Source organism: Phacochoerus africanus, chromosome X, assembly GCF_016906955.1.
Source record: "Phacochoerus africanus isolate WHEZ1 chromosome X, ROS_Pafr_v1, whole genome shotgun sequence".
In the NCBI taxonomy this organism is placed as follows: Eukaryota; Metazoa; Chordata; class Mammalia; order Artiodactyla; family Suidae; genus Phacochoerus; species Phacochoerus africanus.
This window is the reverse complement of record NC_062560.1, coordinates 46,292,264-46,316,379: the sequence shown is the minus strand read 5'-3', so window position 1 is coordinate 46,316,379 and position 24,116 is coordinate 46,292,264. Positions and strand designations below refer to the sequence as shown.

At 37.7% G+C, this 24,116-nt stretch overlaps 1 protein-coding gene across 2 annotated transcripts in view; it reads left to right on the top strand.

The window, feature by feature from the left end:
* The window catches only part of DGKK (diacylglycerol kinase kappa), a 169,833-nt gene that overhangs the window by 110,698 nt on the left and 35,019 nt on the right, over positions 1–24,116 (top strand). For both annotated transcript variants that reach the window (XM_047765459.1, XM_047765460.1), the window contains exons 8-11: positions 16,535–16,637; positions 21,716–21,899; positions 22,590–22,698; positions 23,469–23,608. In XM_047765459.1, coding sequence (XP_047621415.1) covers positions 16,535–16,637; positions 21,716–21,899; positions 22,590–22,698; positions 23,469–23,608 — 536 coding nt within the window. The remainder of the gene's footprint in view (positions 1–16,534; positions 16,638–21,715; positions 21,900–22,589; positions 22,699–23,468; positions 23,609–24,116) is intronic.

The following is a 24,116-nucleotide window of genomic DNA, read 5'->3' as shown; positions in this document are numbered from 1 at the left end:
GCATTAATTTAAAAAATCATTAAAGTTGTTGTATTCAAAATCAACATACAAAAAAATCTGTATTTCTCTACACCAATAGTAAACTATCAGAACATCAAATTTAGAAAACAGTTCCATTTACAATCACATCAAAAAGGATAAAATACCTAGGAATAAATATAACCAAAGAAGTGGAAACCGGTACTATAGACATTGATGAAAGAAATTAAGTGGAAAAATATTTCATTCTCATGAATTGGAGAATATTGCGAAAATGGACCTTATACACAAAGTAATCTATAGATTTAATGTAATCCCTATCAAAATTCCAAGGACAATTTTTTACCAAAATAAAACAAACATTCCTAAAAATTTTATGGTACTATTAAAGTTCACAAGTACCCAAAGCAGGAGTTCCTGTGGTGGCTCAGTGGAAACAAACCTGATTAATATCCATGAGGATGTGTGTTTGATGCCCAGCCTCATTCAGCGGGTTAAGGATCCAGCAGTTGCCATGAGCTGTGGTGTAGGTCACAGATTCGGCTCAGATCCTGCATTGCTGTGGAGGTGGTGTAGGCTGACACCTGTAGCTCCTATTTGATCCCTAGCTGGGAACTTCCATATACTGCATGTGTGGCCCTAAAAAGAAAAAAAAATAGCCAAAGGAATCTTGAGAAAGAAGAACTAAACTTGAGGCATCATGGGCCCCAATTTCAAACTATATGTCAAGGCCGTATTAATCAATACAGTATGGTATTTGTATAAAAACAGATATATAGATCACTTGAAGAGAATGGAGAGCCCAGAAATAAACCCATGCATATATGGCCAAGTTATTGAATATAAAGGAGCCAAGAATATACATTGGGGAAAGGACACTTTCTTAAATGGTTCTGGGAATACCAGATGGCCACATGTAAAAGAATGAAACTGTACTGCTATTGTATGACATAAACATAAATTAATTCAAGGAGTTCCTATCATGGCTAAGTGGAAATAAATCTGGATAGCATCCATGAGGACACAGGTTTGATCCCTGGCTTTGCTCAGTGGGTTAAGGATCTGGCATTGCCACGAGCCGTGGTATAGATCACAGATGTGGCTTGGATCTGGCATTGCTGTGGCTGTGGCATGGGCTGGTAGCTACAGCTCCAATTCAACCCCTAGCCTGGGAACCTCCATATGCCATGGGTGCCACCCCAAAAAGACAAAAAAAATAATTAATTGAATATACATTAAAGAATTGAATATAAGACCTGAAACCATAAAACTGCTAGAAGAAAACATGGACAGTAAACTCCTTGACATTAATGTTAGTGATGATTTTTTAAAATTTGACACCAAAACAAAGGGAACAGGAGCAAAAATAAATAAGTAGGACTGTAATGAATGAAGAGGTTCTGCAGAGTAAAGAACCATCAAGAAAATGAAAAAGGCAACCTACTGTTTGGTAGAAGATATTTGCAAATCATATATCTGATAAGAGGTTAATATTTAAAATATATTAAAAATCCATCCAACTTGTAGTTCCTGTTGTGACTCAGTGGTAGCAAACCTGACTAGTATCCATAAGGATGCAGGTTTGATCCCTGGCCTCACTCAGTGGGTTAAGGATCCAGTGTTGCTGTGGTGTATACTGCAGATGCATCTTGGATCCTGTGTTGCTGTGGCTCTGGTGTAGGCCAACGACTACAGCTCTGATTCAACCCCTAGCCTGGGAGCTTCCATAGGCCCCAAGTGTGGCCCATAAAGACCCCCCAAAAAAGAGGAAATCCATACAACTCCATAGCAAAAAAACAAATGATCCAATTAACATGGGCAGAGGATTTGAATAGATATTTTTCCAATGAAGACATACAGATGGCTAACGGGTACATGAAGACATGCTTCACAGCACTAATCATCAGAGACATGCAAACCAAAGCCAGAATGAGCTATCACCTGATACCTGTTAGAATGATTATTATCTAAAAAAGAAGTTACAATTTTTAACAAGGATATGAAGAAAAGGGAACCCTTGTGAACTGTTGGTAATAACATAAATTCGTATAACACTATGGAAAAAAGTATGAAGTTTCTTCAAAAAATTGAAAACAGGAGTTCCCACTGTGGTTCAGTGGTAACAAATCCAACCAGTATCCATGAAGATGAGGGTTTTATCCCTTGCCTCACTCAGTGCGTTAAGGATCTGGTGTTGCCATGAGCTCTGCCGCAGGTCACAGATATAGCTCTGATCCTGTGTTGCTGTGGCCATGGCATAGGCTGGTAGCTGCAGTTACAATTCAACCCCTAGCCTGGGAGCCTCATTATGCTACAGGTATGGCCCTAAAAAAAGACAAAAAAAACCCCACAGAACTACCATATAATCCAGCAGTCCCATTTCTGGGTATGTATCTGCAGAAAACAAAAACACTAACTCAAAAAGATATATGTACTTCCATGTTTGCTGCAGAAATATTTCTAATAGGCAAGATAGGCAAACAGCATAAATTTCCACTGATGGATGAATCTATGAAGAAGATATGGTCTATATAAAAAATGTAATATTATTCAGCCATAAAAAAATAAAATCTTGCCATTTTTGGCAACATGGAGAACTTTGAGGATAGTAGGCTAAGTGAAGTAAGTCAGAAGAGGCAAATTACTATATTATCTCACTTATATGTGGAATCTAAAAAGAGAAAACCAAAATCAAGCTCCTAAATAGAGATTAACAGTTTGGTGGTTGTAACACATGGGAGCAGGGTAGACAAAATGGGTGAAGAGAGTCAGAAGGTACAGACTTCCAGCTGTAAAATAAACAAGTTCTGGGAATGTAATGTAGAGCATAATGACTGTAATTAATAATGCTGTATTGCGTATTTGAAAGTTGCCAAGTGAGTAGTTTTTGTATTCCTTTGGTACATAAAAAAATTCACTTTAATAATTCACATACAGTACTATATTAGTTTCATGTGTGCAACATAGGTACTAAATATTTTTATAAATTATGAAATGATTATTATAATAAGAGCAGTTACCACAATCACCATAAAAAGCTGTTATAGTATTATTGACTGACTATATATTCCCTATGTGTGTTACATTCCTGTAATTTATTTTACAGCTAGAAGTTTATACCTCTTAATCCCCTTCATCTATTTCACTCATCCCCCCAACGCTTTCTGCTCTGGCAACCACCAGTTTGTACATATGAGTCCGTTTCTCTTTTATGTTTGTGATTTTTTGGTTTTTCAGATTCCACATATAAGTGAAATAATACAGTATTTTTTTTTTCTCTGCCTTATTTTCACTTTGTGTAATACCCTCCAGGTCCATCTATGTTGCCACAAATGACAATATTTCATTCTTTTTTATGGCTGAGTATTACTGCATTGTTTATATACACTGAATCTTCTTTATCCATTAATCTATGGATGGATGCTTGAGTGCTTCCATATCTTTGCTATTATATTGCATTGAACATAGGAAAACATGTATCTTTTTGAATTAGTGTTTTCCTTTTCTTTGGACAAATACCCAGTAATGGAAATGCCAAATTATATGGTAGTTCTATTTTTAGTTTTTTGAAGAACTTCCGTACTGTTTTCCATGTTGGCTACACCAATTTACATTCCTACCAGTAAGTGCACAAGGGTTCCCTTCTCTCCACATCCTCACAGCACTTATTACTTCTTGTCTTTTTGACAACAGTCATCTTCCAGATGTGTGGTGATATCCCATTGTGGTTTTGATTTGCATTTCACTGATGATTAGTGATGTTGAACACTTTTCCAAGTGCCTATGGGCCATCTGTATGTCTTCATTGGAAAATGTCTATTCAGGTCCTCTGCCCAAATTTAACCGGGTTTTTAAAAAAATACCGAGTTGTATGAGTTCTTTATATATTTTCATATCAACTGTTTATTGGATATTTCATTTGCAGATATCTTCACCCATTCAGTAGGTTGTCTTTTTGTTTAGTTGGTGTTTTCCTTGTGCAAAAGCCTTTTTGTTATGTAGTCCACTTGCTTATTTTTGCTTTTTTTGCACTTGCCTGAGGAAATATATACAAAAAATATATCAAAGAGCTTACTGTTTATGTTTCCTTTTATTTTTGTCTATGTGTTTCTTCCTTTTTGGTTACCCCTGCAGCATGTGGAAGTTCCCAGGCCAGGGATCAAACCAGCACCACAGCAGCGACTGGCAGTGAAAATTCCATATCCTTAACCTGCTGAGCCACAAGGGAACTCCCTGTGTGTGTTTTATTTTTTTATTTGAAATATAGTTGATTTACAATGTCATGTTAGTTTCATATATATAGAACAGTGAATTTTATATATATATATATCTGATTTTAGATACTTTTCCACTATAGGTGATTACAAAATATTTTTTATTGTTATTTCCCCAATACAATTTTTTTCTACTGTACATCATGATGACCCAGTTACACATACAGGTATATATTCTTTTTTCTCACATTATTATGCTCCATCATAAGTGACTAGACATTGTTCTCAGTGCTGCACAGCAGGATCTCATTGCTAATCCATTCCAAAAGCAATAGTTTGCATCTATTAACCCCAAGCTCCCAATCCATCCTACTCCTTCCCCCTCCCCTCCCCCTAGAAAACCACAAGTCTATTCTCCAAGTCCATGTGATTACAAAATATTGAGTAGAGTTCCCTGTGCTATACAGTAGGTCCTCATTGGTTATCTATTTTATATATAATAGTGTGTATGTTAATCTAAAACTTCTAATTCATTGCTCACACTCCCTTTTCCTCTTTGGTAACCATGAGTTTGTCTTCTATGCCTGGGAAAATTTTCTGTTTTGGAAATAAGTTCATTTGTATTTTCTTTAGATTCCACATATAAGTGCTATCATATGATATTTGTATTTCTCTGTCTGTCTTACTTCACTTAGTATGGTAATCTCCAGGTCCATCTATTTTGCTGCAAATGGCATTATTTCATATTTTGTGTGTGTATGTATGTGAATATGATTGTATACCACATCTTCTTTATCCATTACTCTGCTGATGAACATTTAAGTTACTTCCATGTCTTGGCTGTTATAAATAGTGCCACAGTAAACATTGAGGTGCATATATCTTTTTGAATTATGGTTTTCTCTGGATATATGCCCAGAAGTGGGATTGAATGATCATACAGTAGCTATATTTTTAGTTTTTTGACAACCTCCATACTGTTCTTCATAGTGACTGTGCCAATTTACATTCCCACTAACAGTGTAGAGGGTTCCATTTTTCTCCAAACCCTCTCCAGCATTTATTATTTGTAGACTTTCCAATGATGGCCATTCTGACTGGTGAAGTTTTCATTTGCATTTCTCTAATAATTAGTGATATTTAGTATCTTTTCATGTGGCTCTTGGTCGTCTGTTTGCCTTCTTTAGAGAAATATATAGATCTTCTGCCCATTTTTTAATTGGATTGTTATTTTCTTGATATTGATTTGCATGAGCTATTTGTATATTTTGGAAATTAATCCTTTGTCAGTTTCAGGGTGATTCCAGTACCTCTATTTTTCTTTCTCAAGATTCAGGGTCTTTTGTGTTCTTACTAAAATTTAAAAATGCTTTTGCTCTAGTTCTGTGAAAAATTCCATTGGTAATTTTTAAAAATTTTTATTATGATTGATTTACAATGTTCTGTCAATTTCTGCTGTACAGCAAAGTGACCCAGTCATACATATATGTACATTCTTTTTCTCACATTATCCTCCATCATGTTTCATCACAAGTGCTTAGGTATATAGAACTCTGTGCTATATAGCAGCATCCCATTGCCCATCCACTCCAAATGCAACAGTTTTCATCTACTAACCCCAGACTCCCAATTCATCCCACTCCCTCCCCCTACCATATGGCAAACAGAAGTCTGTCCTACATGTCCATGATCTTTTCTGTTTTGAAAATAGATTGTTCTGCCATATTTTAGAGTCCTCATATAAGTGATATCATATGGTATCTGTCTTTCTCTTTCTGATTTACTTCACTGAGTATGAGAGTCTGGTTTCATCCATGTTGCTGCAAATGGCATTAATTTGTCCTTTTTATATCTAAGTAGTATTACATTCTATATATGTACTACATCTTTCTAATCCATTTGTCTGTTGATGGACATTTAGGTTGTTTCCATGTCTTGGCTATTGTGAATAGTACAGCAGTGAACATGCAGGTGCATGTATCTTTTTCAATAAAAGTTTGTCTGTATATAGGCCCAAGAGTGGGATTGCTGGGTTGTACAGTAGTTCTATATTTAGTTTTCTGATGTATTTCCATACTGTTTTCCATAGTGGTTGTACCAATTTACATTCCCACCAAGAGTGAAGGAAGGTTCCCTTTTCTCCACATCCTCTCTAGCATTTGTTGTTTGTTGACCTGTTAATGATGGCCACTCTGACTGGTGTGAGGTAGTACCTAATTGTTGTTTTGATTTGCATTTCTCTGATAATTAGTGATGTTGAGCATTTTTGTTCATGTGCTTTCTGGCCATCTGTATGTCTTCTTTGGAGAAATATCTATTTAGGTCTTCTGCCCATTTTTAACTTGAGTTGTTTGTGGGGTTTTGTTTGTTTTTGTCTTTTTAGGGCTGCACCTGAAGCATATGGAGGTTTCCAGGTTGGGGTCAGATCGTAATCAGAGCTGTAGCCACTGGTCTATGCCACAGCCACAGCAGTGCCAGGTCCGAGCCACATCTGCAACCTACACCTCAACACACGGCAACACCAGATCTTTAACCCACTGAGTGAGCCCAAGGATCAAACCTGTGTCCTCATGGATATTAGTCAGATTCATTTCCACTGAGCCACAATGGAAACTCCATTTGTGTTTTTGTTGTTATTGTTAGTTGTATGAGTTGTTTGTATATTTTGGAGATTAAACCTTTGTCAGTTGAGTCACTTGCAAAAATTTTCTCCCATTCTCTAGGTTGTCTTTTCATTTTTTAAATGATTTTCTTTGCTGTGTATAAGCTTTTGAGTTGAATTTGGTCCCACTGGTTTATTTGCATCTTTATTGTCTTTATTCTAAGAAGTGGGTCAAACAAGATGTTGTGTGATTTATTGCCAAAGAGCATTCTGCCTAGGTTTTCCTCTAGGAGTTTTATAGCATCTGGCCTTACATTTAGGTCTTTAATCCATTTTGAGTTTATTTTTGTATATGGTGTTAGAGAATGTTCTAATTTCATTATTTTACATGTAACTATCCAGTTTTCCCAGCACCACTTATTGAAAAGACTATCTTTTCTCCACTGTATATTCTTGCCTCCTTTGTCATAGGTTAGTTTTCCATAGGTGCTTGGGTTTATTTCTGAGCTTTCTATCCTGTTCCATTATCTATATTTCTGTTTTTGTATTAGTACCATACTGTTTTATGACTGTAGCTTTGTAGTAGTCTGAAGTCAGGGAGCCTGATTCTTCCAGTTCATTTTTTCTTTTCAACATTGCTTTGGCTATTTGAGGTCTTTTGTATTTCCATACAAATTTTAAAATATTTTGTTCCAGTTCCATAAAGAATGTTATTGGTAATTTGATAGGAATTGCATTGAATCAGTAGATTGCCTTGGGTAGTATTGTCGTTTTGACTATATTGATTCTTCCAATCCAGAATCATGGTATATTTTTCCATCTATTTGTGCTGTTTGATTTCTTTCATAAGTGTCCTATAGTTTTCAGACTACAAATCTTGTCTCTTTAGATAGGTTGATTCCTAGGTATTTTTCTCTTTTTGATACAGTGGTAAATGGGGTGGTTTCCCTAATTTCTCTTTCTATTCTTTCATTGTTAGTATATAGAAATGCAATTTGATAGGGATTGCATTGAATCTGTAGATTGCCTTGGGTATTATAGTCATTTTAACAATATTGATTCTTCCAATCCAAGAACACAGTGTATTTTTGCATCTGTTTTTTGTCATCTTTGATTTCATTCATCAGCATCTTACAATTTTCAGAGTACAGGTGTTTTGCCTCCTTAGGTTTATTCCTAGGTATTTTATTATTTTTAATGTGATGGTAAATAGGATTGTTTCCTTAACTTCTCTTTCTCATCTTTTGTTGTTAGTGTACAGAAATGCAGCAGATTTCTGTGTATTAATTTCGTATCCTGAGAGTTTACCAAATTCATTGATAAACTCTAGTGGTGTTCTTCTAACATCTGTAGGATTTTCTATGTATAGTGTCATGTCATCTGCAAACAGTCACAGTTTTACTTCTTCTCTAATATAGATCCCTTTTATTTCTTTCTCTTCTCTGATTGTTATGGCTAGGACTTGCAAAACTTTGGTAAGTAAAAGTGGGGAGCAGAGCTCCCTGAGGCTCAGCAGAATAAGTATCTGGCATTGTCACTACTGTAGCTTGGTTCACCACTGTGGCACAGGTTTGATCCCTGGCCCCAGAATTTCCACATGCCACAAGAGTGATAAGTTAATTAATTAATTAATTTTAAAAAGTGGATAGAGTGGACATCCTTATCTTGTTCCTGACCTTAGAGGAAATGCTTTCAGCTTTTCACCATTTATATGATGTTAGCTATGGGTCTGTCATATATGGTCTTCATTATGTTGTAATAGGTTATCTCTATGCTCACTTTCTGGAGTTGTTTTTTTTTATCATAAATGGATGTTGAATTTTATCCAAAGCTTTTTCTGCATCTGTTAAGATGATCATATGATTTTTATTCTTCAATTTGTTACTGTGATATATACCACACTGATTGATTTGTAGATTTGAAAAATCCTTGCATTCATCCCTGGGATAAGTCCCACTTTATCATGTCATATGATCCTTTTAATATATTATTGGAGTCAGTTTGCTAGTATTTTATGGAAAATTTTTGCCTCTAGTTTCATCAGTGATATAGCCTTAAATTTTCTCTCTGTTTTTTTTTTTTTTTGAGGCATCTTTATTTTTGCTGTCACAGTCATAGTAACCTCATAGAATAGGTTGGATTTGTTCTTTCCTGTGCAATTTTTTTTGAATAGTTTCAGAAGAATAGGTGTTATCTCTTCTTTAAATGTTGGATACAATTGGCCTTTGAAAACCTCTGGTCCTGGACTTTTCTTTGTTCGTTTTTTAGTCACAGATTCTACTTTGGTAGCTGTAACGGGCCTATTCATATTTCTTCCCAATTCAGTCTTGGGAGATTGTGCCTTTGTAAGAATTTGTCTATTTCTTCTAGGTTGTCCATTTTATTGGCATGCAATTGCTTATAGTAGTCTCGTGTGTTCCTTTGTATTTCTGTGGTGTTGGTTATAACTTCTCCCTTTTCATTTCTAATGTTATTGATTTGGGCCCTCTCCCTTTTTTTTTCTTGATGAGTCTGACTAAAGGTTTATCAATTTTGTTTATCTTTGCAAAGAACCAGCTTTTAGTTTTATTGATCTTTTCTATTGTTTTCTTCATCTCCATTTCATTTATTTCTACTCTGATCTTTATGATTTCTTTCCTTCTATGAATTTTGGGTTTTGTTTGTTCTTCTTTCTCTAGTTGCTTTAGGCATAAGGTTAGGTCGTTTGAGTTTTTGTTTCCTGAGGTAAGCTTGTATTGCTATAAATGTCCCTTTCAGAACTGATTTTGCTGCATCCTATAGGTTTTGGATCATTGTGGTTTTTGTTGTCATTTGTCTCTAGATTTTTTATTTCCTCTTTGATTTCTTCAGTAGCATATTGTTTAGCCTCCACGTATTTGTGTCTTTTGCAGTTTTTTCTTGTAATTGATTTCTATTTTCACAGTGTTGTGGTTGGAAAAGATGGTTGATATAATTTCAGTTTTCTTAAATTTACTGAGGCTTTCTTTGTGGCCCAGCATGTGATCTATCCTTGAGAATGTTCCATGTGTACTTGAAAAGAATGTGTATTCTGCTGATTTCATATGGAATGCTCTATAAATATCAATTAAGTCCATTTGCGCTAATGTGTTATTTAAGGCCTGTGTTTCCTTGTCAATTTTATGTCTGGATGACATTGATGTCCATTGGTGTAAGTGGGGTGTTAAAGTCCCTCCCCATTACTGTGTTACTGCTAATTTCTCCTTTTATGCTTGTTTGCATTTGCCTTATATATTGTGATGCTCCTATGTTAGGTGCATATATATTTATAATTTTTATATCTTCTTGGATTGATCTCTTGATCAAGTAGTGTTATTCTTTGCCTCTTGTAACATTATTAATTTTAAAGTCTGTTTTGTCTGATATGAGTATTGCTACTCCAGCTTTCTTTTAATTTCCATTTGCAGGAAATACTTTTTTCCACCCCTCACTTTCAGTCTCCATGTGTCTCTAGATCTGAAATGGGTCTCTTGTAGACAGCAAATATATGGATGTTTTTCTTGTATCCATTTGGCCAATCTATGCCTTTATTATAGGATTTAATTTGTTTACATTTAAGGTAATTATCAATATGTATGTTCTTATTGCCATTTTGTCATTTGCTTTGGAATAGTTTTTATAGGTCTTTTTCTTCCTTTCCTCTTTTGTTTTCTTCTTTTGTGATTTGATGACTGTCTTTAGTGTTGGGTTTGGATTCCTTTTTCTTTTTTTGTGTGTGAATATATTATATATTTTTGGTTCACAGTTTCCATGAGGTTTTGAGGATTCCCTTGTTTGTTATTTGTTGCTTTCACCTTGTTGCTTTTAATATTTTCTCTTTGTCTTTAACTTTCATCAGTTTGATTACTGTGTGTCTTGGCTTATTCCTCCTTGGGTTATCCTATTGGGACACTCTGCACTTCCTAGACTTGGGTAACTGTTTTCTTTCCCATATTAGGGAACTTTACATACAACTATTATCTCTTCAAATATTTTCTCAGGCCCTTTCTCTCCCTCTTCTCCTTCTGGGACCCCTATAATGAGAATGGTGTTGTATTCGTTGTTATCCTAGAGGTCTCAAACTGTCATCTTTCCATTATTTTTTATTTATTCTGTTCTGCAGCAATGATTTTCATTACTCTTCCAGCTCACCGGACTCATTCTTCTCCCTCATTTATCCTGCTACTTATCCCTTCTAGTGTATTTTTCATTTGTAATTGTATTCTTCAACTCTGGTTGTTCTTTATATTTCTTAACTCTTTGCTTAAAAACTTGTAACTTCTCATTCTGTGCATCTGTATCTTTCCCAAATTCTTGGATCATCTTTTTGATTGTTACTCTGAATTCATTCTCTGGTAGTTTGCCCATCCCAAATTCACTTAGTTGTTCTTCTGGGGTTTTATCTTGTTCCTTCATCTGAAATATATTCCTTTCCCATCTCAATTTTTTTTTAAATTTCCATTTGTATTTTTTTTGATCTTTTTTTTTGCCATTTCTTGGGCCACTCTCACGACATATGGATGTTCCCATGCTAGGGGTCCAATCGGAGCTGTAGCCACCGGCCTACACCAGAGCCACAGCAACATGGGATCCAAGCCGTGTCTGTGACCTACACCACAGCTCATGGCAATGCCAGATCCTTAACCCACTGAGCAAGGCCAGGGATCAAACCCGCAGCCTCATGGTTCCTAATCGGATTCGCTAACCACTGTGCCACGATGGGAACTCCCTCCATTTGTATTTTTATATATGTGGTAGCTTAGTTACATTTCTTGACCTCCTAGAAGTGCCCTTCTATAGGGGATATCCTATGTGTACCAGAAGTGGTCTACCTTCTCATCACCCATGGGCCAGGCAGCATCTTGTCCCAGGGTAGGTTCTGACCTACGTTTGCAGACTCATTTCTGCAGGCTGCAGGATAGTAGTTTTCATGCTTCTGGTGTCTTCCCCCTGGTTGGTGAGGATTGTCTAAAGGTTGTGTAGGCTTCCTGATGGGAGGGGCCAGTGCCTGCCTACTGGTGGGTAGAGCTGAGTCTTGACCCCCTGGTGGGCATGGCTATGTCAAGAGGCATGTCTAGAGGTGGCTATGAGCTCAAGAATTCTTTAGATATCCTGTCTGCTGACAGGTGGGGCTGTTCCTGCCCTGTTGGTGGTTTGGCCTGAGGCCTCCCAGCACTGGAGCCTACAAGCTGTTGGGCTGGGCCAGGTCTCAGAACCTAGGATCCAAGATGTCTGTCTCCAGCCAGAGTTCACATAGGTCCCAACTATGTTTGCCACCAGCTTTTATGAGCACAGAGACAGGCATGGCCACCCCCACCTCCCCAGGAGACCTTCAAAGACCAGTATGTAGCTCTGGATCAGGCTCATATGGAGTCACTGCTTTTGCCCTGGGACCTAGTATGTTCAAGACCTTGTGTGCACCCTCCAAGAGTGGAGTCTGTTTACCCCAGTCCTATGGAGATTCTGTAATCCAGTCCTGCTGTCCTTCAAATACAAAAGCTCTGGGGGCCCCTCTTCTTGATGCTGGACCCCTAGGCTGGGGAGCCTGGCTTGGACTCAAAGCTCTCATTCCTATTGGAGAACTTCTGTGATATAATTATTCTCTTGTTTGTGGGCCACCTACCTGGGTTGTATGGGATTGATTATATAGTGAGTACACCACTCCTACTGTCTTGTGGTTTCTTCTATATGTCTTTGGATGCAGAATATCTTTTTTTTTGGTAGATTCTAATCTTTTTTATTAATAGTCATTCAGAAGTTAATTGTGATTTCAGTATTCTTGTGAGAGGAGGTAAGGTCAAGGTCCTTCTACTCTGCCATCTTTTCTGCAATTTCTTTATCTTCACTTTAGTCTGAAGTGAACAGCAATATGCAAAGAACATTGAAGTAAATAAGGAGCATATAGACCCATATTCAGCTTCTCAGCACAGCTAAAGCCCTCCCCATATAATCCTAGGCATGTGCCCTTCTTATGTTTTTTGCTAGTTTTATGGTTTCAGGCCTTATATTTAAATTTCTAACCCATTTTTAGTTTATTTTTATACAAGTATATGGAAGGGGCCCAGTTTCATTCTTTTGTGTATAGCTGTCAAGTTTTATTGAAGGGGCTATCTTTCCCATTGTATATTCTTGTCTCCTTTATCATTCATTAATTGAATATATGATTGTGGATTTAGTTCTGGACTTCCTGTTCTGATCCATTGATCTATAAGCCTTGTTTTTGTGCCAGTATCACACTGTTTTGAATTCTGTAAGTTTGTGGTATAGTTTCAAGTATGGGAGTATGACACCTCTAGTTTTGTTCTTCTGTCTCTAGATTGCTTTTGCTATTAGGACTCTTTTGTGTTTTCATCAAAAATTATATTTATTTTTTCCTAGTTCTGTGAATAACACCATTGGTATATTGATAGAAATTGCATTGAACCTGTTGATTGCTTTGTGTAATATGGACATTTTAGCCATGTTGAATCTTCCAGTCCATGAGCATGGCATATTCCATTTTTTTAGTGTGTTGTCTTCAATTTCTTTAATAAGTTTCTTATCATTTTGAGGCTACAGGTCTTTTACCTCCTTATTTAAATTAATGTCCAGGTATTTTATTGTTTTGACACAAATATAAATGGGATTGTTTTCTTCATTTCTCTTTCTGATAATTCATCATTAGTGTACAAAAATGTAACAGGTTTCTGTGTATTCTGTATCTGCAAATTTCTGAAATCATTAATTAGCTCAAATAGATTTTTGGTGGAGTCTTTGGTGTTTTATATATATAGCACTATGTCATCAGAAAATTGTGATTGCTTTACTTCTTCCTTTCTGATCTTTATGCTTCTTATTTCTCTTTCATGCCTCATTGCTGTGGCTAGGACTTTCAATACCATGTTGAATAAAAGTGGCGTAAGAGGGCATCCTTGTCTCATTCCTAATATTTAAAAAAAAAAGCTTTCAGGTTTTCACCATTGAGTATGATGTTAGCTGTGATTTTGTCATATGTGGCTTTTTGTTATGTTGAGGTATATTCTCTCTAAACATACTTTGTTAAGTTTTTCTCCTTTTTCTCATAAAATGCTTGAATTTTGTAAAATGCTTTTTCTGCATCTGTTGAGATGATCATGTGATTTTTATCCTTCCTTTTGTTAATTTTGTACATGACCTTGGTTGGTTTCTGGATGTTAAAACATCTTTGCATCTCTAAAATGAATCTTACTTGTATGTGGTATATGATTCTTTTAATGTGTTGTTGAATTTGGTTGGCTAATATTTTGTTGAGCATTTTTTCATCTATATTTATCAAAGTTATTGGCCTGTAATTTTTTTTTATTAGTATTTTTGTCTGGTTTTGGTATAAGGGTAATGATGGCCTTGGTAGAATGACTTTGGAAGTATTTCTTTGTCCTCATTTTTGGAATAATTGGAAAATGATAGGTGTTAACTCTTCTTTAAATATTTGGTCGAATTCACTGGTGAATCCACCCGGACCTTGACTTTTGTTTGGGGGGCTTTTTGATTACTGATTCAATTTTCATTACTAGTAATCAGTCTACTCAGATTTTCTATTTCTTCATGATTCAGTATTGGAAGATTACATGATCTATAAAATTATTCATTTCTTAGTCATTTAATTTGTTGGCATATAATTTTTATAGTATTTTCTTATGATCCTTTGTATTTCTATTATATCAGTTGTAAATTTTGCTCTTTCATTTCTGATTCTATTTATTTTTCTTGATGAAATCGGCTAAACTATTATTGATTTTGTTCATCCTTTCAAAGAACCAACTGTTACTTTCATTGAAATTTTGTAATTTTTAGTCTTTATTTCATTTATTTCCTGTGTGATCTATTACTTTATCCTTCTACTAACTTTGGGCTTTGCTTATTCTTCTTTTTATAGTTCCTTTAAATGTACATTTGGATTCTTTAATTGAGATTTTTGTTCCTTGAGGTAGGCCTGTATCAGTATGAATTTTCCTCTTAAGTCCGCTTTTGCTGTGTCCCATAGAATTTGAACAGTTGTGTTTCCATTTTCATTTGTCTCAAGGTATATTTCAGTTTCTTCATTCACTCATTGGTTGTTTCACAGCATGTTGTTTAGTCTCCACGTGTTAATATTTTTTCCCCAGTTTTCTTCTTGTAGTTAATTTCTAGTTTCATAGTGTTGTTGTCATAAAAAAATACTTAATATGATTTCAGTCTTCTTATATTTAATGAGACTTCTTTTGTGGCTTAACGTGTGATGTATCTGGAGAATGTTCCATGTGCCCTTGGAAAGAATATATATTCTACTGAATTTTGATAGAATGTTCTATATATACCTATTAAAGTAATCTTTTCTAATGTGTTTTTAAGGCCAGTGTTTCCTCATTGATTTTTTTTTGGGGGGGGGGGTCTGGATGACCTATTCATTAATTTAAGAGGGATATAAAGTTCCCTACAAATATTTTATTTCTGCCTATTCAATTATTTTTGTTAATATTTACTTTATATATTTAGTTACTCCTCTGTTCAGTGCATAAATGTTTACAAGTGTTATGTCCTATTATTGACTCTTTTATCATGATTTAATGTCCTTCCTTTTTTTTAACAATCTTTGTTTTAAAGTCTATCTGTCTGATATAAGGTATTGCTACCACAGCTTTCTTTTAATTTCCATTTGTATCAAATACTCTTTTTTATCCTCTCACTTTCAGTCTGCATGTGTCTTTAGATCTGAAGTGAGTTTCTTGTAGGCAGCATATATAGGGACCATGTTTTTGTACCCACTCATCCACTCTATGTCTTCTTATTGGAGCATTAGACCATTTAAATTTAAAGTGATTATTGATAGGTATTTGCCTATTGCTATCTTGTTAATTTTTTCTGGTTGTTTTTGTAGTTCTTCTCTGTTCTTCTCTTGGTTTCTTTCCTTGTGTTTTGATGTATTCCTTTAGCATTATGTTTGGGTCCTTTAAGAAAGTAAATCTTAAAAGTTCTCGTCATGAGAAAAAAAAATGTAACTGTATAGCGATGAATGTTAACTAGATTTTTTTGTGGCAGTCATACATAATATATACAAATACCAAATCATTATGTTGTACACCTGAAACTAATATAATGTGTATCTCAAGTATATCACAATAAGAAGACAATGCTGGCTGTCCTCTGGATCTCTTTTAAATGCTTTCATATAATTAGGCCAGGTTCATGTCCTCTAGGAACTCTGTAATTTTCCAGGAATTGGTGCTTGAAGATATCATAAATCTGGGAAGTATGGCATTAATGCAGAAGGCAGCAGAGTCTCAGCTTTTTCACTTCCCAGTTGTTTGACCTTGAGCAATATCCTTTACATCTCCAAACTTTGGTTTCCTCATTTCGAAAATGAACTTAATGATGTCTTCCCTACCACACACAGTTGTTGTAAGGATTGAAGTATAATAATATATTATCAGGATTAACACTCTTATACTGCAAGTAAACTTCCCATTCTGTAGGCCACTAAAATCATTCCCTAGGATTGGCATCTACTCAGTGCCTGTGATGAGTATATTCTGAAAACCACCTTTGAAAGGAACAGAGTTCAGAGGGTACATTTCAGGGATGGTGCAGACTTGAGATGGAGAGAGGCTGAGTCAGGGGTATGTGTATGGCACCCAGGGAGTTTTGAATACTGAGTACTTAAATTTTAGAATTGGAAAAAATACTGATCTATGTTATCCGCTTCCTGTCCCACTCATGTTTTTTCTTTCTTCTCGTGTCGTTCCAGGTGCATGATGACTGCAGGAGACGGTTTTCCAAGGAATGCTGGTTCGGAAGTCATCGATCATCAGTCATTCCTCCCACTGCCCTCAGCGACCCCAAAGGTGATGGTGAGTAGCTAAACTTTAACCTCAAAAATACATTAGGGAGGGAGGGAATGTGCAAAGCCTGGGGAAAAGGACTGCAATTAAATTAATATGGTCAACCAGTTAAACATTTATGGGAGTACAAATGTGCATATGTTTAGAGAGAGCTCATGTTTTTCTTTGGACCTTTGGAATGGTGGATATTGATGTTTATGGTGTATATGTATGTGGGCATGTTCTCTGTAGCCTCTGTCACAATTGTTTCCAAATGATCAGGATTGATTTCAGCTTTTTCATGATTTTTGGACACTAGCTAATCCATGAAATAATTCTCATTGCTTGCTGCCTACTTCTTTGCCAAGGAAAAGCCAGAATTATCTGGGAACAAAGAAAGGAACATAAAGAAGAGTATACAGTTTTCTTAGTCAGAGAATAGAATGAGACGAGGATTCCTATAGCCATTACAACTGTTTTAGAACTAGACATAGAACATGTGTACATGTGTGCACATACATGTACATCCACTCTAAGCCAATCTAAGCTTTCACAGTTCATTTCCCAACACCAACACAGATACAGACAGACATTGGTGCATGGAATGTACCACTCACAGTTTTCTGCAGGCAAGCATACTCATATGTCCCCATAATGACATGCACAGACATATCCCTCACTCAGAGATGCATGCATATATTATTCTCAGATCTACTCAAATATTTATCCATGTAGAGTCACCTACCACATAGTTGACTAAGGAGGTGATGAGAGAGATGACTTGGTAAATAAGAGATACCTGGTTGGCCAGGAGAAATAAGGGACTGTGGGAAGATAGAGTTGACAGTAGAGGAAAAGTAGCAAACTAGTCAGCCAAGCATACTCAGGCAGCTAATAAAAGTCAACAAATCTTGAATCTGAGACTTTGCTCATCCCACAGTGACCTAGGGAAGATGTCTTTGGGCAAACTGAAGGATGACCTCAGCATCTCACAAATCACCCCAAATACCTGTTGAGGAGCTGTAACTTCTTTGCAATTGGCCCAACAAGTTCTGTGCTTCCTGTCCTTATGAAAGTGGGGGTTTTAAATTTATTTTTCCCATCCTATGTAATTTCTTATTCTTGTTATAGATGGCCAACTAATAGCATTACTACTTTCTTTTGCTTTCCACCACTGACATATTATAGATTAGAAGCACCTGTGTTAAGCAATTCTTTTGAGTAGTGTCTCTTACAGTGCCCCACAAGTTAGCTTTTAGCCTTTCATCCTAGTCATCACTAGCCTTTCATCCTAGTCATCAGCAATCTTGATCCAACCGAACCTTACTCTTTAGAGCCCTTCTTTCTATCATGATTTACTTGGCCTGTCATGTCTTAGGAATGTCTTTTAAAACCTCCATATCTTCTTGACACTTTCTAGCTTTTTGGTATAGGAAAATATGCTCTTTAATGGATAGATTCCCTTTGGGGAAGTCCCATCAATCTCAGAGATGATGTCATTAAAGATGATCTGGTCCAACCCCTCTGGCCAAGCTAGGAAATCCCTTCTTTAGCATCCACGGTGGAAGCATCCATCTGATGACTTTCTGAGGAATCAGATTCCATTGTGGAGTAGCACTCATCCATTCATTTATTATATGTTCAGTCAAAAAACTAATTTCTGAGAATGTCTTCTAATTACCCTTTTTCTTACCCAGTCTGTTTGGTAAGTTTCTTTTCTCATCCTATAGGATGAAAACAAAGTCAAACATTATCTCTGGTTTGGAAATTTCTGTAGTTACCTGTCCCCAATTCTTCAGACAAATAAATTATTTCCTTTGCTATAAACTCAGAACACATATCTCAGAGGACTTAACACACTATATTATAGTTCATCACATGTATGTCTCCCACTCCAGACTGAGCTCTCTGTATCTCCAGCACTTAACTCAAACCTGGATACATGGTATATGCAAGTCAAGATTGTTATGTGAATTCATTAAAACATTTACTGAATGCTGCCTATATTTAAGTCTCAGTGATGAGCAATGTAGAAAATAAGATATGACTAAGACAGCAACCCTGATTCATATGGAAGAAAAACAGTATAATGAAGTATTTGTCAAATCTGAGAATGCATCGTATTCATTTAGAAGAATGTTAAAACACAGGATTCTAGGCCCTACCCCTCCTCCTGAGTTTTTGAGTCAGTAGATCTGGGTAGAGTACAAGAATTTGCATTTCTAACAAGTCCCCAGATGATACTGATGCTATTAGTCCTATGAGCATTATTTACTAACTCTGTGACCTTGGGCAAGTTACTTAATTCTCTGTGCCTCATGTATCATTTGTTTTCTGCCAACAGAGAGTAAAAGTTGTACTTTGGTGCATTGTGATGGTTAAATGAGTTAACATTTGTAAAAGAAGATTTTAAAATACAACCTTATGCTAATTCAACATCCTTCTGTGGTATGAACCCAACAATTTGAGAGGGACTGCTGGCTCCTTGGTTTTGGGCACTGTGATTATATTAATATAGCTCAAAGAAGAATGAGCTTCTTTTTTGAAAGGCTCTTTTGGGCTTTTGACTCATCTGGAGCTTAAAGTCAAGTAAATCCCCTAAGCCCTTTTCACACTTGATGCTGCCAAAGCAAGTTCCTACTGTCCTGTTCTGCTGCAATTTATGTCTTTGAGCCTAAAGGCCAAGATTCACATTTATCCCTTTTTCAGTTTGTTGACTTTGACCCAGCTGCTTGTTAAGGTCATTTTTCAATCTTGATTCTGTCATTCAGTGGCTTTTCCTCCAGCTTCAAAGTTGACAAGCTGGCCTTCTCTGTTTTTGTTTGAATTGCTTAGCAATTTAAGCAACAATTTGAATAGTACAGGACATTCCCTTACAATTAACATCAGCCCATTCAAAAGCAATGCTATGGGCAGAATCACTTACCTGGTTAGGAATCTGCCTAACATTGCTATATTCCAGCAAGGATGATCCCTTTAGTAAGGAAGGGAAACACAAGCAGAATCAGGTTCTAAGACAAAGGAGAGGTAAAACTGTCCAGGCCATGACTTGAGGCCTATGCTGCTGGTTGGTAGGGGAACAAGCACATAAAAAGATACCATCTTTTGACTAATTTCTTCATGTATTTGAAGACCTAACCCCTAATGTTTCAATTCCATACTGAACAGTTTTGAACTGCTTCCTCTAACATCTTATTTTATCTGGTCCATGTCACCTCTCTGATCTCATGTCCTATCACTCTCTCCCTCTCTCACTCCACAGCTGCCATGCTCTTCTCTTCACTGTCCCCAGACATCCCATGTAGTCCACTTTGTCTAGGTGACTTCTTATTCTCCCTCCTGCTCCTCCCAGAAAACCTTTCCCCCAGATATCTGCATTGCTCACTTCATTCCCATCTCATCTCAAATATCTCCCCCAGAGAAGCCATCCCTGAATACCCTATCTAAAATAACACCCCCTTCAGTCTCCATCCCCCTTTCCTGCATTATCTTTCTTCATAGCACATTATTTTCTATGTTTATTTGCTATGGTATGTATCACTCCATTAGAATATAAGTTCCATAAGAGTAAATATTGTTTCTATCTTGTCAGTGACAGATAGAACATAACAAGGACAGAAAAAGGCACAGAGAATGCCCTCAATACATATTTGTTGAGTGAATGAATGAATGTCTTAACTACCATTGTGTTAATAGGTTACCTTTTGTAAAAAAAGAAAAAGAAAGAAAAAGAAAATGTTAGAACAGGATAACATGATCAGGGAGAGTAACTACTTCCAAGCTATGCTACTGAAAGGACAGAGCAGACTCTGCTTGTAGCACTGAACCCTGGCAAGCCCTGAGAGTTTGGTGCATGACAGGCTAGCTGGCTCAGGATACCTTCAAGCTCTACTGGCCAATGAGTAGAAATTGGCCCACAGAGGAAGCCTGCTTTAGATTTTTCCAGGCAAAACAGCCACAAAATCTGCTTAAGTCAGCAGTCTTCCTTGAGGCTCCCTTTCACCCAGGCTACAATAAATGGGACATTTTTACCCACCTCCCCCCCACCCCCATCCCACACCACTCAGGAGCTAGCCATATGCTTTTTCTCCTTTGAATTTATTTTTGCTGGGGCATCTCTGGCAAGCCACAAGCTCAGAGGTTTGGGGGGCTTATAATTTGCCTAGCATCTCCTATGAGACCATTGCTCACTGCCTGTCTCCCTGCCAACAGGCCCTACAACTCAGCATGAGCTGGCACGCTTTGGCAATTTAGACTGCTGTAACTCCACTTCTCTATGGGGAACTTCAGTGTTGGGGATTATTAAAAGCTTCTCTCCTGTCCAGACAATCTCCCTGTAGACTTGTTTCCTCTGGAAGTTGGTGTGATGACTTAGATTGCTCTGCCAGAGCCTTAGAGGAGTGATTAAAGCTCCAAACTTTACCCTACGTTGATATGTTCTGTCATTAGCTCCTGGCTGAAAGACAGTCTTTCCTCCTCATCTCTCCAGACCTGATATCTTCTCAGTGTGAGAACCGAGCTATCTCTGGCAGAGAAAGGACTAGTTGGCACGCTGATCCTCCTCCTAGGCTCTCAGCCTTCTCCTTCCTCAGTTTCCCCTTGAGATTTTATTGATCTCTGGTTATGGTGGCAATTTTCTTGTTCTTGTGTTCCAATATACTCTTGTGTATGAGTCTGTCTCCCCAGCTTGAGGGCAAGAGCTAGACACCTAGCAGTATCTCACATGATGGCATGTAGTAGTTGCTCAGCAAATATTGGTTGCCTGGCAGCAGCTGGGCAAAGACCAGCTTTTGTTGGCTTTTTTTAAAATAAAAGTTCCTTGGGGCTGCATCCCAACTTCCCCTCTCTTCCTGTATCAGAGGCACAAGGGAGCTGTGGGAAGTGTTGGATTTCTATTACTTTGTGGTGTGATATCATGGGTATTTGACTATGTCTAAACTCATTAAATTGTACACGTTAAATATGTGCAGTTCTTTGGATATCAGTGATGCCTCAATAAAGCTGCTTTTTACAAAGTCTGCAAAATTTGATGTTAAGGTGTATTTTGCTTCCATCTCAACGGCCCTTTGCTTTTTTTCCCTTTTTTCTCTGTTGTGTGCATATATTAGGCCAATTAGTAGTATCTTCAGACTTCTGGAATCTTGATTGGTCTTCAGCCTGTTCATGCCCCCTTCTCATCTTCATCAACTCAAAAAGCGGCGATCACCAGGGGATCGTCTTCCTCCGGAAATTCAAGCAATACCTCAACCCGTCTCAAGTGTTTGACCTGTCGAAGGGTGGACCAGAAGCCGGGTAAGCCTTGGTTAAGGGATATAATGTAGTTGAGTATATAGAAGGGACCCCCGGCTCCATATATATTCTAGACTAGAATAGGCTTCCTAGAATTAGTTGTTGTACCTAGGCAGGAAAGATCTATGATCTCAGGTTAGGACACAAATACAAATCCAGAGCATTTTGAGTTGGCTGGTTAGAGGACTTTTAGCCCTCTCCCAGAAATTCTTCCAAGCCTATGTCCTGCCCTCAGATTGGTTTCACCTTTTCTGATTAGAAGAAGTAAAAACTGTGTCTCCTGACTTCAGAGGAGGAGGCAAGTGGATATTGCCATCTACCTTTCCTGTCACTCAATTTTTCCTGAGGCCAAATAGATATGTTTCTACTACAGGCCTGTTTTCTTTGGGGCCCATCTGGCTGTTCAGCCGTGGCAACTGTGCAAAGCATTCTTCTGGGCCTCAACAAATAGATTTGACTGACTAGTAGCTTTCAGAATATGGTTGGGCAAAGAAGAGTGTGGGTTGAGGGAAGGCCTGATCTCCAGATTGCCTGTGATCTTAGGTACACAGAGAGCTCCGGTTAAGAGAAAGACGCCAGGTAGCCTGATAGTAGGGTGCAGAAGCAGCGGTCCTTAGCTCCTGGCATATTGTAGGGAAGTTATAAAATTCATCAGTTCATGAAATAACTCCCTTTCCACCTCTTCCTTTCCAGGCTCTGCATGTTCAAGAACTTTGCTCGTTTTCGCATCGTGGTTTGTGGTGGCGATGGCAGCGTGAGCTGGGTCCTGTCTCTGATTGATGCCTTTGAATTAAATGAACGGGTGAGTCTCTAGCTGACTTAGTTTACCCATTGCTAGAGAGACTGGGGGTGTGGAGCTACTTATCCCAAGAGGTCCCTGGGCTTTAATCTCCTTTGGAAAATATCCATTTCCCACTGGTTTCATAGTCAACCTGACTGGTAGATTCCCGATCTAAGCCTGCTCACCTATACCATTTTCTGGTGTTCTATCTGTGGAAAGAAGTGAGGAAGTTAGCAGGAAAAGATGAGCAGTGCTCTATCCCCCAAGCCCCAAAGTGAATATTTAAAGGGGAGGAAAGCAAGCCAAAAAAAAAAGTGGCATCAGGCAGCATTCAGCCCCCAATTTCCTAGCCCTCCTGAGGCCACTGGTTTTCTTCCCTGAGTCTCAAGAGTAGCAAAAATGTTTTTTTACCTTACCCCCTATGCAAGGAGCCTCCTGCTCTTCTGGCTGCAGTAGCTTTGTCTACTTGAGGCACCTCACCTCCTGGGCCCAGCTTAGATAGAAATGTGTGGCTGTATTTCTCCTTTATAAGCATGGCTATACATGTTGACATATCCCAGCAACTTTTCCCCTTACTGAGTTGATTCTGTATTGCCAAGAGTGGGACCCAACTCCTTAGAGAAAAATTTCACTCAGTTTCAAACATCTTCCTATTATGCTTCCTAAAATCATGAGTCCCTTATTGCCACTGGCTTTGAGACCTTATTCTTTCCCAAAAAGCGCCCCCTTGTTTCTTTTATGGGTGCATCTTGGTAGGATTGTCTGAAAAGGATGTTCTTTTGTTCTTGCAGTGTCAGCTGGCAGTCATCCCGCTTGGAACCGGTAATGATCTGGCCCGTGTCCTAGGCTGGGGTGCATTCTGGAACAGAAACAAGTCACCTCTGAACATCCTCAACAGAGTGGAGCAAGCTAGCGTGAGGATTCTAGACAGGTGAGTGGCTGAAAGATCAGGTTGTTGTGGCTTTCCAGTCCCATGCCAGTTACTCCCACTTATGTCATCTCAATCAGGAATGTTCTAAACTCCCTCACAGAGCCTCACTGCCTTTCTGGCTTCAGTGCAGGGATATTTGGGGGACCTTGTCTATTAAGAAGCCAGGGTCTGCAATGTAGCCTATAAACATCACCGAAGCCCCTCCTCAAACTTAAAAGATCCTAGAGCAGGAGCCCCCACTGGTAAATTTCAAGTGTTCCATAAAGCTCCTTCAAATTGCATAGCTAATTATCTATGTCTGCATATTTTTTCCTTGGGAAAGTTTCCATCTTTCTGTTCTAGGATAGTAGAGAAATTATTCTACAGTTTCATTGGGTTCTCAAAGAAACTCCAAAAGGGGGAGGGGGGGCTCTTAAACAATTGGCCTAGATTATCTGTGCCCCAGGGAAGAGAGATTATTGCCCTCCAATCTTCTGAGAAGAAAGACTTTCTATGTGGGGGCATAGTA